The sequence below is a fragment of the Panthera tigris genome, chromosome X (assembly GCF_018350195.1).
Source record: "Panthera tigris isolate Pti1 chromosome X, P.tigris_Pti1_mat1.1, whole genome shotgun sequence".
Taxonomy (NCBI): Eukaryota; Metazoa; Chordata; class Mammalia; order Carnivora; family Felidae; genus Panthera; species Panthera tigris.
The window spans coordinates 87805535-87820209 of record NC_056677.1 but is presented as its reverse complement, the minus strand read 5'-3'; the positions used below and the strand labels follow the sequence as shown (position 1 = coordinate 87820209).

Genomic DNA, 14675 nt, shown 5'->3' with positions numbered 1-14675 from the left:
CAGGTCCTCTGAAGGAAATGCAAATGTTTCTGTTACGTACCTCCACTTGCTGGCAGATCTGTATTAGTTTGGCCATTTGATTTTCTAGTTCACTGTTGCGCTTAACCAGGTTGGTGAGGTTCATCTCCAGAGTTTGCTGTCATCGCAGAGAGTATGAAGCCAGAGGGAAACAGGGAAGAGGGGAAAAAATAAGAAATGTTCAATGAGCTGGAGAACCAACATTATGTGGAGGTCATTTGGTCAATTGACAAACATTCAAAGATTCACTGAGCACTTGCTATGGGCCAAGCATTGTTCTAGGTGCTAATTAACTACACTGTACCTTTTTTGCTCCAGGGTCTCATTATTGGAAAAAAGATGACATTCATGACTTCATGGATGTAGAATTTCATGATATTAAGGCAACTTTATGTTTTCTATAATATTTTTAACTTTTTAAAGTATTCATAGAATTTTGCCTTCATAGTAACAGTGTGCAATAAGACTAGGTATTATTCTCTCTTTTACAGATGAGTAGACAAAGGGAACTATAATTTATTGAACAATCAGTACTTGCCAGACATTATGCTAGGCGATTTCATATATACCATTTAATAACCATAACAATCCATGAGGTAGGATATATCAGCATTTTACAGATGTCAGCATTTTACATTTTTCATAGTTCTATAATTAGTATGTGACAAAACTGGGACTAGAACCCAGGTCTCTTGCCTCAGCCACAGCTTTTTCCAAGTATTTGTGATTTTTTTTGTCTTTTTATTGAAACCATTTTAGATTTATCAGTAGGTTCCTTCAGGGGAAAAAAAGACTGTACTTTAATTAAGTGTGAGATTCATCAAGATCAAGCATTGTATGGGGCACCTTGGTGGCTCAGTCGGTTAAGCTTCCGACTTAGGCTCAGTTCGAGCCTCGCACTGGGCTCTGTGCTTACAGCTCAGAGCCTGGAGCCTGCTTCAGATTTTGTGTCTCCCTCTGTCTCTGTCACTCCCCCATTCTCTCTCTCTCTCTCTCAAAAATAAATAAACATTAAAAAAATTTAGGGGTGCCTGGGTGACTCAGTCAGTTAAGCATCTGACTTCAGCTCAGGTCATGATCTCACGGTTTGTGAGTTTGAGTCCCACGCCGGGCTCTGTGCTGACAGTTCAAAGCCTGGAGCCTGCTTGGGATTCTGTGTCTCCCTCTCTCTCTGCCCCGTCATTTGCCCATGTTCTCTCTCTCTCTCTCACTCTCTCAAAAATAAACATTTTACATATTTTTTTAATTAAAAAAAATCAAGCATTGTATCTCATAGCTCCTCTTCTTTGGCCCTAAGGACTAGCCCATGGAGACAGTAGACTTCAAAGTGACAACTCCTGGCCATATCAAGATAGGACATCCATTGCTTATCATTGCTTACTGGTATATAGATCTTCTTAGGTGTGCATTAGAACCACTGTGCAAATCTGTTGAATATAACAAAATTACAACAGCACTCAGAACTCTTAGCACATTTTCAGTTGAGCAGGCTGCTCCCTCCCATTCCTTATGTGAAAAAAACAGAATGTTCTTTACTCTTGGTTGATAATGGGCTTTTATATTCCTTCCTATTCCCAAGTCTTCAGCTTTGGTGGCTGCTTCTCCTCTAGGACTAGTCCCAAAATCCACTCCTCTCTCACTCACCATCCCAACACCCCCACAAAGTCTGTTCCAAATACCCCAACTTCTTGGCCCTTCCTCTGCTAACATTCCTTCCCTTGGTTGTGTACATTGCTTCATCATGGTCTCCATGGCTCCTTTGGTTTGTAATTGTTCAAAGTTCATGTTTTCGATACAAGGGAATGGAGGGAGAAGCAAAGGGAAGTGGGGGAAGGGGGAGAGGACTCATGTACTTGGCCCCTTTCTTGTCTAAGTAGCTGTGGCTCCTTAGTATTCTTGGCACTGTCCCAGGAGTCCATCCCAGAGAATGTATTCCCATGGATATATGTAATTCTATGATGGGCAGTCTGATCTCAGTTGTTCTCAAACCGGATTATGAGAACCAGCTTAATCTTCGCTTCCCTCTTGCCAGATTTCTATTAGTTTCTTTGGCTTTATTCCCATGGAAGTGATTTTTCCCCATTTATTCCATTGTTCTTGGCTTGTGCATGGTTTCTCCCCTGGCCCTCTTTAACTCCACAACCATCTCAATCCGTGGCCTTCTCCTTAGCAAGGGCAAAGAGAATGGAGAAGGGAAAAAGAAGGGCAGCAATTGTTGGTTTGGGCATGATCTCTAAGATAAGTAGATATCACAAGAAAAAAAAAGAAATGGCAGTAGTTCAGAGATTTAATACAACAAAAAGTAATGAGTACCTACTCTGTTGAAGGTGCAGTAAATTCAAAGAGAAAGAGAAGGTGACATTAAGGTGGGTCTTGAAGGATAAGTAGGATTCTAACAAACAGAGATGGAGGGGGACAGGGTGTTCCAGGCACAAGGAATAACATGAGTAAAAGAGAATAAAGTATAAGGACATGTTCAGGGAAGAGAAGTTGACTTGGGCTAGAAGAGAGGGTACAAGAGAGTAGTGGGGGACAAGGTCAGAAATGGAGGTGGAGGTCCTGTTTTGAAGGTCTTGAATGCCTAGGTAAGGAATTTGTACCTCCTTTTATTTTTTAGCAGTGGGGACTTCCCAAAGGCTTTTGAGTAAGACAATGACATAATCTGGGCCGTGTTTATGAGATCAACATATCAGCAATATGTGGGGCAGACTGAAACTAAGGCCAGGGACGCTGGTTAAGAGGATGCTGCAATATTCAAGGCAGTTGGTAATGCAAGTCTGGGCCAAGCTGAGAGGATAATCGAAAGAAACATGTTTCAAGAAGGGATCTGTCACTGTCAAACATGCAGAGAGTGCAAGAAATATGAGGACTAGTAAAAGGCAGTTGGATATGGTAATTAGAAGCCACAGGTGACCTCTGAAAAAGGAGTTTCAGTAGAGTGTTGGAAGCAAATGCCAAAACGCAGAGTTAGGGAGTACGTCAGCAGTGACGATGTGGAGGCTACCAGTCTGGACTCCTCTTCAAAAATTTGGCTGAGTGTGAATAAGATAGAGCTACGGTCTGATGAAAGGGTCCAGCTTAGGTTAGAGAGTGGGCATTGGTAATGGGCTCGATCAGTTTATGACTTCCACTAGCACAGTGGTCCCGATTCCTAGATCAATGGAAAACCCATGTATCACCATCGACTAGATTGACATATTAGGTAAATGTAATGTAGATTGATGAAGTCGGAGCAGACACAGTATTAGAAAGTCATGTTTCAAACTGTATTGTGTTTCCATTCAAACTTAGGATTCCATGGGGAAAATGTTTTCTAACAAGTACATGCAACCTGTTGCAACACTTGTCATGAAACAAACATCCTATAAATAATTCATAGTACAGAGCAGGACTAAGATCCGTGTGTTCCTCATTTATGGCCCAGAATGGAGACTCACAGTTTCTGTGAAGCCACTGAAAATAAAAATTAGGGCTGAAAGCATAATCTGGGGTCTGGTTAGACTATGAACCTTGGGTTACTGTCACAAAATTGTGGCAAATGGTTATTTTGCTCTGGCCTCCTAGCAATTTGTAGAACACCAGCACATTTTAACAACGCAGAACTAGAACTGACAAGATGACTCTAATTTCAACCTTACTTCATTAATATGAAAATGCTTTGAAAAAATAAATCTCTGGCTAATGAAAACACCATCTGTTGATGGCTTTTTGCCACTGTTTTCTTACATTACAAGACATAATTTGAGGAAAACCCTGAACATTTATTTACCCACTTCCTATTCATTTACAAGGAATTAAAGCCTCCTCTCAAACTGAAATTGATTCTCAATAATGAACATATGCAAAGGGAAGCAGAGAATTGATACAATTATGCAGTCTATTTCCTCACCCTTCCTTATCATGCCTAGCACTGACAAATCACTTAGAACTAGAAATTCTGGGCCACTTTAGGCTTGAGTCATTTCATTGATTTAGCCAAGTAATTATCTTGCCTATCCTCTGGTGGGGCAGACCAAGAGAGTACACGTATGTATGTGTTTGTGTGGGCATGCATGTGCCTCTGTGTGTGTGTGTGCGTGTGTGTGCGTGCATGTGTGTGTGTGTGTGTGTGTGTGTGTGTGTGTGTGTGAGATTATATAGTCTCTATATGTAAAACTAAACATGACTCTTTGTGGTTGTGTTGTGTTTGGCTTTTAAAAATTGGTTTGTTTTGCTCTTCTCTTGTGTCGTCCAGTTAATCACTGGGCTGGGCTCCCTGTGTCCAGGCCTAGTTTAGTGTGGCTTTCTAGAACAGTTGAACCATGACAAAAGAGAGAGCCAAAGTGGCAGGGGAGGTTGGAATGGAGATATCTGCTGGGAGGAAATGGGGATGGGAGGTTGGCAGGGGAGCAGGATGAAGCTCCCATTTCCTGCTGCAGGAGGTTACCTCTGGGTCCTTCCATGCTTCCCCTGTGTGAGAGTTAGAGAAGCCATTTGCACTATGAAACTGAGATCCTCTTCACCTCCAGATGACTCCATCATTACAGCTTTCACAAAACTGTACACGCGTCTCAATGGCGCAACGTGAGGGGAATATTTGGCTGATTTGCATAATTGAGGTTTTAAAAGGCCCGAGTTAGCTAAACTGGCGGTCAACACCGATTCCATTTTTATCCAGTTTTCACTTCATTTGTATCATATACACTTGACCTCTTTGTGTTCTGTTATACCCTTCACAAAGAGGAAAATGTTTCCCGATTCTGAGAAACCAGACTCAGGCTATTCTTGCAGACAGCATCCCATAAAAAGAAATGGGATAATTGCTGGGATTTTTTTTTCATTTCTTGAGACACAGGTTGTTTCAGATTAACTTTCCCATTGGCTCCCTCAAGAAACCAAGAGGCAAAACACTGCCTCTTCATGAAAGCCAGAGATTCCCCTGGTGGCACACACTCTCGACCACGATCACCACCTGTCATGCTCTGTGAAGGCATACGTGCTCACACATACATGAGCACACTTACACACACCTACCTGCCACAGCAAGTCTCAAAGCTTAAAAAGGGGGTGAAGCTTTCTGTGTGTTCTATTTAAACATATAGTATTGCCACCAAATGCCTGTAGAGTCTTTGGCTTTCTAAAAGGTACCAGGGGAACATTATTTAAAGTCTATGTAAGATCCCAACAGTTTTGATGTGGGAATTGAACTTTGGGAGAGGCAGGGGGAGGAGGGAAGGGAATAAAGGTCAATGTACCCCAAACTGGAGCCTTCCCCAATCCGCAAAAGACAACGTCATCTTTAAAAATGATCTGATGGGGCACCTGGGTGGCTCAGTAGGTTGGGCGGCCGACTTCAGCTCAGGTCATGATCTCGTGGTCAGTGAGTTCGAGCCCCGCGTCGGGCTCTGTGCTGACAGCTCAGAGCCTGGAGCCTGCTTCAGGTCCTGTGTCTCCCTCTCCCTCTGCCCCTCCTCTGCTCACGCTCTGACTCTCTCTGTCTTTCAATAATAAATAAACGTTAAAAAAAATAAAAGAATCCTGCTGTGATTTAAAAAAAAAAGATGATCTGAGCCAGTGATCCCATTACTATTTATTGACATGCTCTTTTTCTGACATCCTGTCTGCTCACTGATGTTCCCAGATATTCCAAAAGCCAGTAGCCAAAAATCTTAGCACATTTTTGGGGTCACATTCTGCTTTCTTTTTTTAACTGCTTGTCTTAAAATACTTACTTTGCTTTCGCTTCAGTCTGTCACTTTATGTATCAATTACATATGGCCTTTCAACAGCAGAACACACCATCTGGTCCACCAACTGAAGCCCACACCCTTATGCTGGAGTGTCTTCCATCCCCAAACATGTATTTGCTGTTATACAGGCATGGGGCTATGTCCCAGAATGGGATCCAGGTGATATACTGGATGTACAAGGTCTACTACTTGAGGTTTGTTAGAGAATGACCAGACTGGTCCTCAAGCCAGGTGAACCAGGTAGCCATCCCTCTTTTTTCCAGAGTGTTCTGAAGTCATTCATTAAAGACCCATGTCTCCCATAGGGCCCTTATCAGGAATGTTACATGGACCATTCTGCATTTTGTTTCTTCCCCCTCTTTTCAGGTGCACAGCATGGTTAAATCTCTAGCGTTAAAGCGTATATTGTTATTTGGTCCTTCTAAAAGGAAACACTAAATCCAGTGTTTACTTTGGCAACAGAATAGTGAGCCAAAGCCAACTCTGCTTTCCTGGAATCCTCAATATTGCATTCCACTTGAGCAGTTCCTCTTCAGTTCCTGCCTGTCATGTACATCTCCCTCTTTCTCCTTCACCTGCTCTTCTTTCAGGTCTACCTTCTAGACCTTGAGTGTGCTTCAAGGCACAGTCCTGGGCCTTCACTCAGCTCACTACTGCATGCCTCTACCTCCATGCTAAAAGCATTCAATCTAATGTCTCTAGCCCTGATCGTTCCGCCACCACAAAGGCCTGAATTTCAACTCCTTCTACAACACTTGCCCTTTTGGTTCTGAGAGTATCCCGTGCTTTCTCTCCTGCAGATATTGAGCAAATTATTTTCTCTCTGCTGGAGCAGAGGCTCCTTACTCCATCCCTGTCCCCCAACTGGGCATCCAAAAACCTACCCAAAGTCTCTTTTGATGTCCCTCCTGTGCTCTCTCTCAATCCCTTGTGCTTCCACTGTCACAGAACTCACCACACTGTCTTGTAACTGTGTCCTTAACTATCTGTCTCACCACAGTAAGCTGAAAGCTCCACCAGGGCTGGGAATGTTCTTTCTTTATCACTATAACCCCAACATCCCTTCTGGTACTTGGCATGTAATAGGTGTTCAGGAAATGTTGGATGACCCACGATCGTATCAAACTCAAATCTGAAGCCAAATCATCCCACCCAAACTGCCAGCCCCTCCCTAATTTCCCCATTTCTATCCCCGACCCACTGTTCTTCAAGACATCTCCTACTCCAAAATCATTTTTTACTTCTTTCTCTCCATCGTCTGTAACCACAGTCATTGGCCAAGTCCCGTCAATTCGTTCTTCAGTCTCTCTCCATTCTGACCCTCTTTTCTGACAAACTCATTCCTGGTTCCCCGTTTTGAGCTCAGTGACTTCCTTTCCCTGATTCTTCCTCTTTGCTTCAGAGCATCCTGTGCAAACCTCTGTCATGGCACTTATCAGGCTGCCTTGGAATTTCTGATGTACTTCTTTGTCTCTCTTACTAAGTTCAGAGCTCCCCAGGGCAGGGACTGTGCCTCATTTCCTGTGTCCCCAGCTCTGACCACAATGACTTGAACACTGTAAGTGTTCAGTAAACAAAATGAGTGTTCATGGATTGTTTGTTAAATGAATGAATGAATCCCTGGCCTCGATCACTGGTGCTACAGTTTAAGTTATTATCTGGTCTGTCTTCGGGGGAGATAAAGAACAAGACATTACCTCATTATATCAACCTTCAAGAACTTGTATGTCAGTATCACATTTTCCCCTTTCAAATTCACTTCTTTGGGTTTAATAATTCTTTCCTCACCTATTTTATATTTCTGTAATATGTTCCTTTGCCCAATAAGAATAGACAGGATTTTCATCCGCCCAGGAATTGGTCTCTGAGTCAACATCTTGTAAATTGTGCTCAGACTAATGATTGTTGTTAGCTCCTTGCAGATGTTGGGTAGGAGAAGACTTGTGACAAAAGAAACAACAAAAACAGAGAGATAACAGCACAGATAATAGGAGTATCCACTTGCTAAGCTTGCTCTCAAACCTATAGAAAAACAACAGAAAACATCTTCCAACACAGAAATGTTCTATGAGAACAGAGCCAGGTACTCAATATAACTATTGGAGGGAAAAGAACAGGAATTCAGATGAGTGTGTTAGCACACAGTTTGAGTAGAGATGGAATAAATGCATTTTTATCCCCCTGCCACACACAAAACACACAGAGAGAGATTTGTATATAGTATAGTAATGGGGAGCAAGTCTTGGACAATTAAGAGACCACAGAGAAGCCAGATCTATAAGCAAGAATGATTTTATGATTGTCAGTTGAAAGCTAGTTTAGCTGGTTTAGAAACCCCATGACAGATATTACCCTTACCCCCATACATACATGTCCACCACCATATGTTAAGAGAGTGTGAATCTGGACTCAAATGCTTTGCTCATATTATATTTCACTACAGTGGCTCAGTACCTAAGTGAGTGAAATTGAGGAAAAACTTTTTCCCTCACCTATGGTAACCCAATCTGGCCTCACTGAAGATTTTTCTAATCATGAGGACTTATGATATGGCTTATTTATCAGGGAGATCCTTAGTCTCAGGATAGGTTCTACTGAGGCCATACCCCTTCTTAGGGGGAACATACTCATGACCTTACACTTATGGCTCCCTTATACCCAACTTATCCACAGATATGCCCACAGAAGATTAACACAGACGCTCTCTCCGCCTCACACACAGAGACAACACATTTATAGATATACATAGAAATACAAACACAGTCATTCTCAGCCACTCAACCATGCAGAAATACATACATTCCTGTATGGTGACACATACATATGTATGCAAATACACCCTCTCTCAACCCAGGCTTTCATAAAGATATTTCTTTCTTTCTCTTATATGAATCAGCATGCTGGTTCTGAAACTGTCAAATGTCCATTGGTAGATAAGTTGAGAGGGCATCTGTCTTGGCAGACAGAAGTGGGTGTCAAGTGGGTGAGCAGAAAAATGACTGGGAAAAGGCGGTGGCTGAGTGAGAATGGGTGGGTGGATGACAGAACGATGGAGTAGGAAGAAGAGCAAGTAATCAACTCTGATAAGATTCTAGAATATCATATTTACCAACTTTTTAACTCTCGTTGTGGGTTTCCTTTGAACACTCCCCAAGTCTCATATCTCCCTTCTCTTTGTCTAGCAATCTTTAGTTCTGTCTCAGCCTCTCTTTTCGTGTGTGTGTGTGTGTGTGTGTGTGTGTGTGTGTGTGTGTGTTTTACTTTCCCATGACAAAAAGCTTACTCTAGTGCCAGGTCATATTTTATAACAAGATCCCTGATATGTAAATGTAACTGCATTTAAGAATTATTTGTAGTAATGAATTTGTGGAAATGTAATGAGAAAAAGAAAATGTGCTTGTTTATTCCTTTCAGGAAATTCCTCTATTCCCCCCTGGTTTTCATCAGCTATATTTTTGGCAGGCTGTTGGCATGGAAATGTGAAGACATCACTCTCAAAGAGAATTAGAATAATCACATCTGATTTATACAGATGTCACCATAGGGTTAGGCAGTTGGAAAATCCAGCAATTCAAATGAATAGGAACTTAAAATTAAGGACATGCCATACTTTTACTAACACTCTGGCTTTGAACATTATCAGTAGTGCACAGGCGATTCTTTTCAGACTTCCAAAGTAGTCATAATGGCAAGACAGATTTCCATCTTATAAGATGAGATCTAAAGCAAGCTAGAGTCACTGGTATACTTCCTGTGGATCCATTTTAAAGATTTAATTCATTTGGATTTCTTGAGCATATACTTACTATGTGTGCAAGACAGCAAGAATACTGAAGAAGTAAAAGACATTATGTCTGGCCTCAAAGAACATATGGTATTGTTGGGGTGTGTTGGAGTGGCCTTGTAGGGGTTCAGTTGAGAACTACAGAGTAGGTAGGATTCCTCAGCAGGTCAAGAGAAGAGCATGAGTCAAAGTTAAGAGTTAGAAAAGAGAATGAGTGGTATGTCTAACAGACTGTTAGGAGGCTAGTCTGGGCAGAAAAATGTAGCACGTCTGAGAGTGGTAGCGGGGAAAGATAGATGGGCAGCACGGGAACCGAGTGGTACAAGACTTCGAATAAGCAATTGAGATCTGTCATCAATACAGAGCCACTAAAACCTGACCTCTTTTTAGAAAGCCAACACTTACTAATGCAATAACATTGATCTTTTCTAAGGGGAGAAACTCGTGACAATGAAAACTCTAATACGTGAAGCATTTTTATAGTAAATGAAAAGAAGTAATGGAGAAAATAATTACTCTGATAGCCCTTACTATTGTAATAACTGCCACAAACAAAATTATTCTTTGAAATTGAAGAATTTAATTGAACCACTAGTAAGTAGCCTTCTGAAGGATACATAGTTAGAATGGACAACTAAATATGGATAATAAACCAGAGTAAGTATCCCAAACCCTCTAATTCATTTTGAGTACATGTTAAGAAGACAGGCTGGCCTCTGGCTATTCTGACCTTTCATCTTATAACATAACAGTTTGTTTATTCTTTATCAAACAAATAAACACTAGAGACCACTAATCCAACCCGGGGAGGTTAGTACAAAAAACGGTGGTTATAAAGGCCAAAAATGAAGCTCCAGAACCAAAAAGTACAAATAAAGAGCAATTATGGGTGCCTGGGTGGCTCAGTCAGTTAAGCATCTGACTTTGGCTCAGGTCATGATCTGGCAGTTCTTGAGCTCAAGCCCTGCGTCAGGCTCTGTGCTGACATCTCAGAGCCTGGAACCTGCTTCGGAATCTGTGTCTCCCTCTCTCTCTGCCCATCCCCCACTTGTGCTCTGTCTTTCTCTGTCTCTCAAAAATGAATAAACGTTAAAGAAAAAAACAAATAAATAGCAATTCACTTACTGGCCAGAACGTAAATCCCCTAGATATATATACTATCATCCTTCTACTTCTCCTGTAGGACTCTTGTGCTCCCCTCAGGGTCAGCAGAGTATGCCCAAGCCCATCTCCCCCATAGCTTCTGACAACCAGCTTTCTCCTTTCTCCTTGGGGAAGAATCCAGCAGATTAAGGGGATAATCCTAAATGCTTTTCTAACTTAAAATGAACCTAATGAAGTGAGTATGTGTGACACTAAAAGTCAGGCTTCCTCTCTGCTTAATGTGGGGAACTAATAGCCTTTTATACTTGGACACCAAACCAGAGTGATCCCCACACATCCAACACACACACACACACACACACACACACACACATGCGCGCGCGCGCGTGCACACACACACGCACACACGCACATACCACCTCTCCCTCCCCAAAGTCCAAGATGTTCCAGACAACATAACAAACCACACGGTTGGGAATGATTCATATGTTTCCACTCTCGGTCCAAACATGAGCAAAAGAAGTTTCCACTTAATTTATAATCAGAATTTTCTGCACATTTCCTAAAAAAATTAAAGGGGAACAATTCAAAATCTGGCCATTCTTTCTCCAAAACTTTCCGATTAGTTACAGACTAAAGTATCTTTTTGGTAAAATACTTTTGTGCTCCATCCCAGCCTGGAGACTTAGCGCCGTAGCTGCATGGTGCCAAGTATCTAATCAGTCAGCCAATGTTTTCATGTTTTCGGATGTTTTCAAAAAGCTGGGGTTCTGCAGATACAGGCTTATTCTCTCCAGTCTTTTGTTATCTCAACCGTACATATGGATACAGATTTTTCTGTTTGGAGTATTTCTCAAGGCCAATGCCTTATTATAGTTCCAACACCTGCAAATATTTGGCAGAGACTGTTCCATCCATATCCTCCACTCTTCCTGCAACCCCACCCCCATCTCTTACCATTATGAGGCTGTAAGCTTATACAGTATGTCCCTCCCCGTCCCCCAATGCTGTTAATCATTTATCTGTGACCCATGAAGTGTGCAATTGCCAGAGCATAAAGGTAAGTTTCAAATCACATTTCATGGGCAAAACTTAGGTCCAAAACAAAGGCAGCATGCCACAGTAGAAAGGATACTTAGGTCAGAGTCTAGAAGCTGAGTTCCAGTTCCAATTCTGTGACTTTGACCAAATCACTTAGTCTATCAAAGTCTTAGTTTACACCACATTAAAGTGGAAGGCTTCAGCTAGACCAAGAGCAAGGCCTAGCATCTTAGGACTCTAAGAACTGAAATCAATGAGATTATTCCTCTCTGCAGCTTTGATAGGAATGAGAATATCATTCTCATTGAGTGAAATCAACAGACAAACATTGAGCTTTGTACAAATTTGTAAATATTAGATATAAATAAAAATCAAAAAAGGCACAAACCATTGTCAAAGTGACTACTCTCGATATTACCTGCAACAAATTACAGAAGGGAAAAGATATCCTGTTCTGAGTATTGCTACTTTCACCAACTTCATAAAATTTGTACCAATTTTTTTAAGTTTATTTATTTATTTTGAGAAAGAGAAAGAGAGTGAGAGGGTGGGGCAGAGACAGAATCCCAAGTGGGCTCTGTGCTGACAGCAGGGCTCGAACTCATGAACCAGAGACCATGACCTGAGGTGAAATCAAGAGTCGGACTCTTAACCAACTGAGCCACTCAGGTGCCCCCCTTCATAAACTTTTTATGAAGTTTTTATGAAGTCAAGTTACCCTGACTTTTTCAGAGCATCACAAGAGGAAAATCTCTGCTTCCTTCTTGCCCTCCTTCCATCCTATCTGGGTCTGGGTCTTCCTTCCAAACTGGCTTATATATCCAGTCTCTATTTTGGGGTAGTAATTTTATCAGTCATTTAAACATTTTGCTTTTCTGGAATTTCTGCTAAATAGCTCCCTTCTTAAGAGAAGTTAAACCACACAGCAGGCAGGTAATGGGAATAAGACAATTGGCCGGGGTTGGGGGGGTGGTGCACCTGGGTCGCTCAGTTGGTTAAGTGTCCGACTTCAGCTCAGGTAATGACCTCATGGTTCATGAGTTTGAGCCCCATGTGGGACTCTGTGCTGACAGTTCAGAGCCTGGAGCCTGCTTCAGATTCTGTATCTCCCTCTCTCTCTGCCCCTCTCCCACTTGCTCTCTCTCAAAAATAAATAAACATTAAAAATTTTTTTAAAAAGACAATTGGCCAGAGCTGACATTTGTTAACATCAATGTGAAGTAGTAAGGTTTTACAAAATAGGCACTGAGACCTGCACATAAATATCATGTGGCACAACCACTTCGGAAAACTCTGTCCACTGAATGCAAATGAAAGACTAGGAACTTCCAAGGCGGGGAATGCAACCAAGTGCTTCAGTCTGCAACCCACAAAAATGAACATTGGCACAAAATCTGGTACTGGGTTAAATATTTATTGCCTTCGGCTTAAATTTTTAGGTCCGATACTTGATTATCCCTCCTGATTTCGTGGTAAACTGAGGTTCCTTTTTGTCCGTTTGTGTGTTTTGTTTTGGATTTTTTTAAGGCAGGCTTAGAATTAGCCCCCTGTTAAGGGCTTGATGGCAATTTGTTGCAAGCGGCCGATGCCAAACATTTGTTGCTTTACTGTACTGAGCGTGCAAACACATACACAGCTGTCATCCACAAAAATCTCTCGCCTCCATATAAATACACTCAGACACCTCCACCCACACCTCCACAGACACACACCCAACCTTCCCACTGCTAGACCCATACACATGCATATCGGCACGTATGCTAATTACAGCACACCTACATAGGTACTCACATACTTAAAAGAAGAGGTGGAAAGATCATGACAAAGATATGTAGTGTGCAATATGTCACTGACAGAGGAGAGAGGGCATTGTGTCTCTGGACAGACTACTGGTGTGGCAGGCCAGGGGCTAACCCTTCCAGAACTGGCCAGAGGTGAATAAATGCAAGGAGGTTTACACAACAGACGAAACAGGTTCCAGTGAGAGCTTGCAAGTGAGCAGAGGCTATACCTCATGAGAACAACTTGGAGTGAACTTATTTGTCATATAGGAAAAGTGGACCTAGCTTTATTAGGGAGCTTGCTAACTGTACAACTGTGTGTAAAGAGACCAAGTTGGGTAAGGGATATGTCCCAGATCCCTTACCTTGAGTTTCTCAAATCGGTCATTCAGGGACGCGACCTGATGGTCTCGGTGACGTCCCACCAGTTTGCATAAGGCACAGATCAATTGGTCATCAGATACACAATACATGTTCACTTTCTCATTTTCATGGTCCAGGCAGGTGATCCCTCGAAGATGTGTGTCTGGCACTGGTTCCACCAGGCGGTGGCTGGTAAAAGGTTTCTTGTTAGGGTGTGTGGCCCGCAGGCAACGGTCACAGTAGGAGACCTCACAGGTGATGCATGTTTTCACTGCATCCCTTGGCGGGTCCTGCTCACAGAATTGGCAAGCAATTCGCTCACTAGACATGGCAGTGCTGGGCCTGTAAGTCCTCTCCCGGCGGCTCTCACTTGGGGAATTGGGCCCACTGACGGAAGCCTTCTGAAAGCGATCGATAATGTTCTGCAGAGTCACATTCCTCTTGAGGCCGTCCAGGCCCCGGTGGTTCAGTGAGATAACATACCTGCACGTTGGACACTGAAAAGCGGTAATGGGTTCAATGGATTCACCAGAGCCACAGCTCGAGACCAAGATTCGATGCGCACAGCTGAAGCAGAGGCTATGAGCACAAGGGAGAAGAAGGGGGTCTTCAAACAACTCTAGGCAGATTGGACAGGTCAATTCAGACTCCAGTGTTTCCATCTTTAGTGAAAATAATCCTGCTGAGGCATTAAGAACCGCAGAGGCTGGGCTTTCACCTGCAAGGAATACAAAGCAAGAGTCACTAAGCATTTCCAAAGGAAAAGTGGTTGCAGCATAATTATACACTAACCAATGGAGGCTTTACATGCTAGATTCCTCAGCGATGCTGGAGCAATAGCAATGCGATCTGGGC

At 42.5% G+C, this 14675-nt stretch overlaps 1 protein-coding gene across 2 annotated transcripts in view; it reads right to left on the bottom strand.

The window, feature by feature from the left end:
* MID2 (midline 2) overlaps positions 1 to 14675 on the bottom strand; it is a 97845-nt gene that overhangs the window by 69590 nt on the left and 13580 nt on the right. For both annotated transcript variants that reach the window (XM_042975161.1, XM_042975162.1), the window contains exons 2-3: positions 13823 to 14538; positions 41 to 136 (exon numbers count right to left, since the gene is read on the bottom strand). In XM_042975161.1, the coding sequence (XP_042831095.1) occupies positions 41 to 136; positions 13823 to 14482 (756 nt within the window). In that variant the 5' untranslated portion in view covers positions 14483 to 14538. The remainder of the gene's footprint in view (positions 1 to 40; positions 137 to 13822; positions 14539 to 14675) is intronic.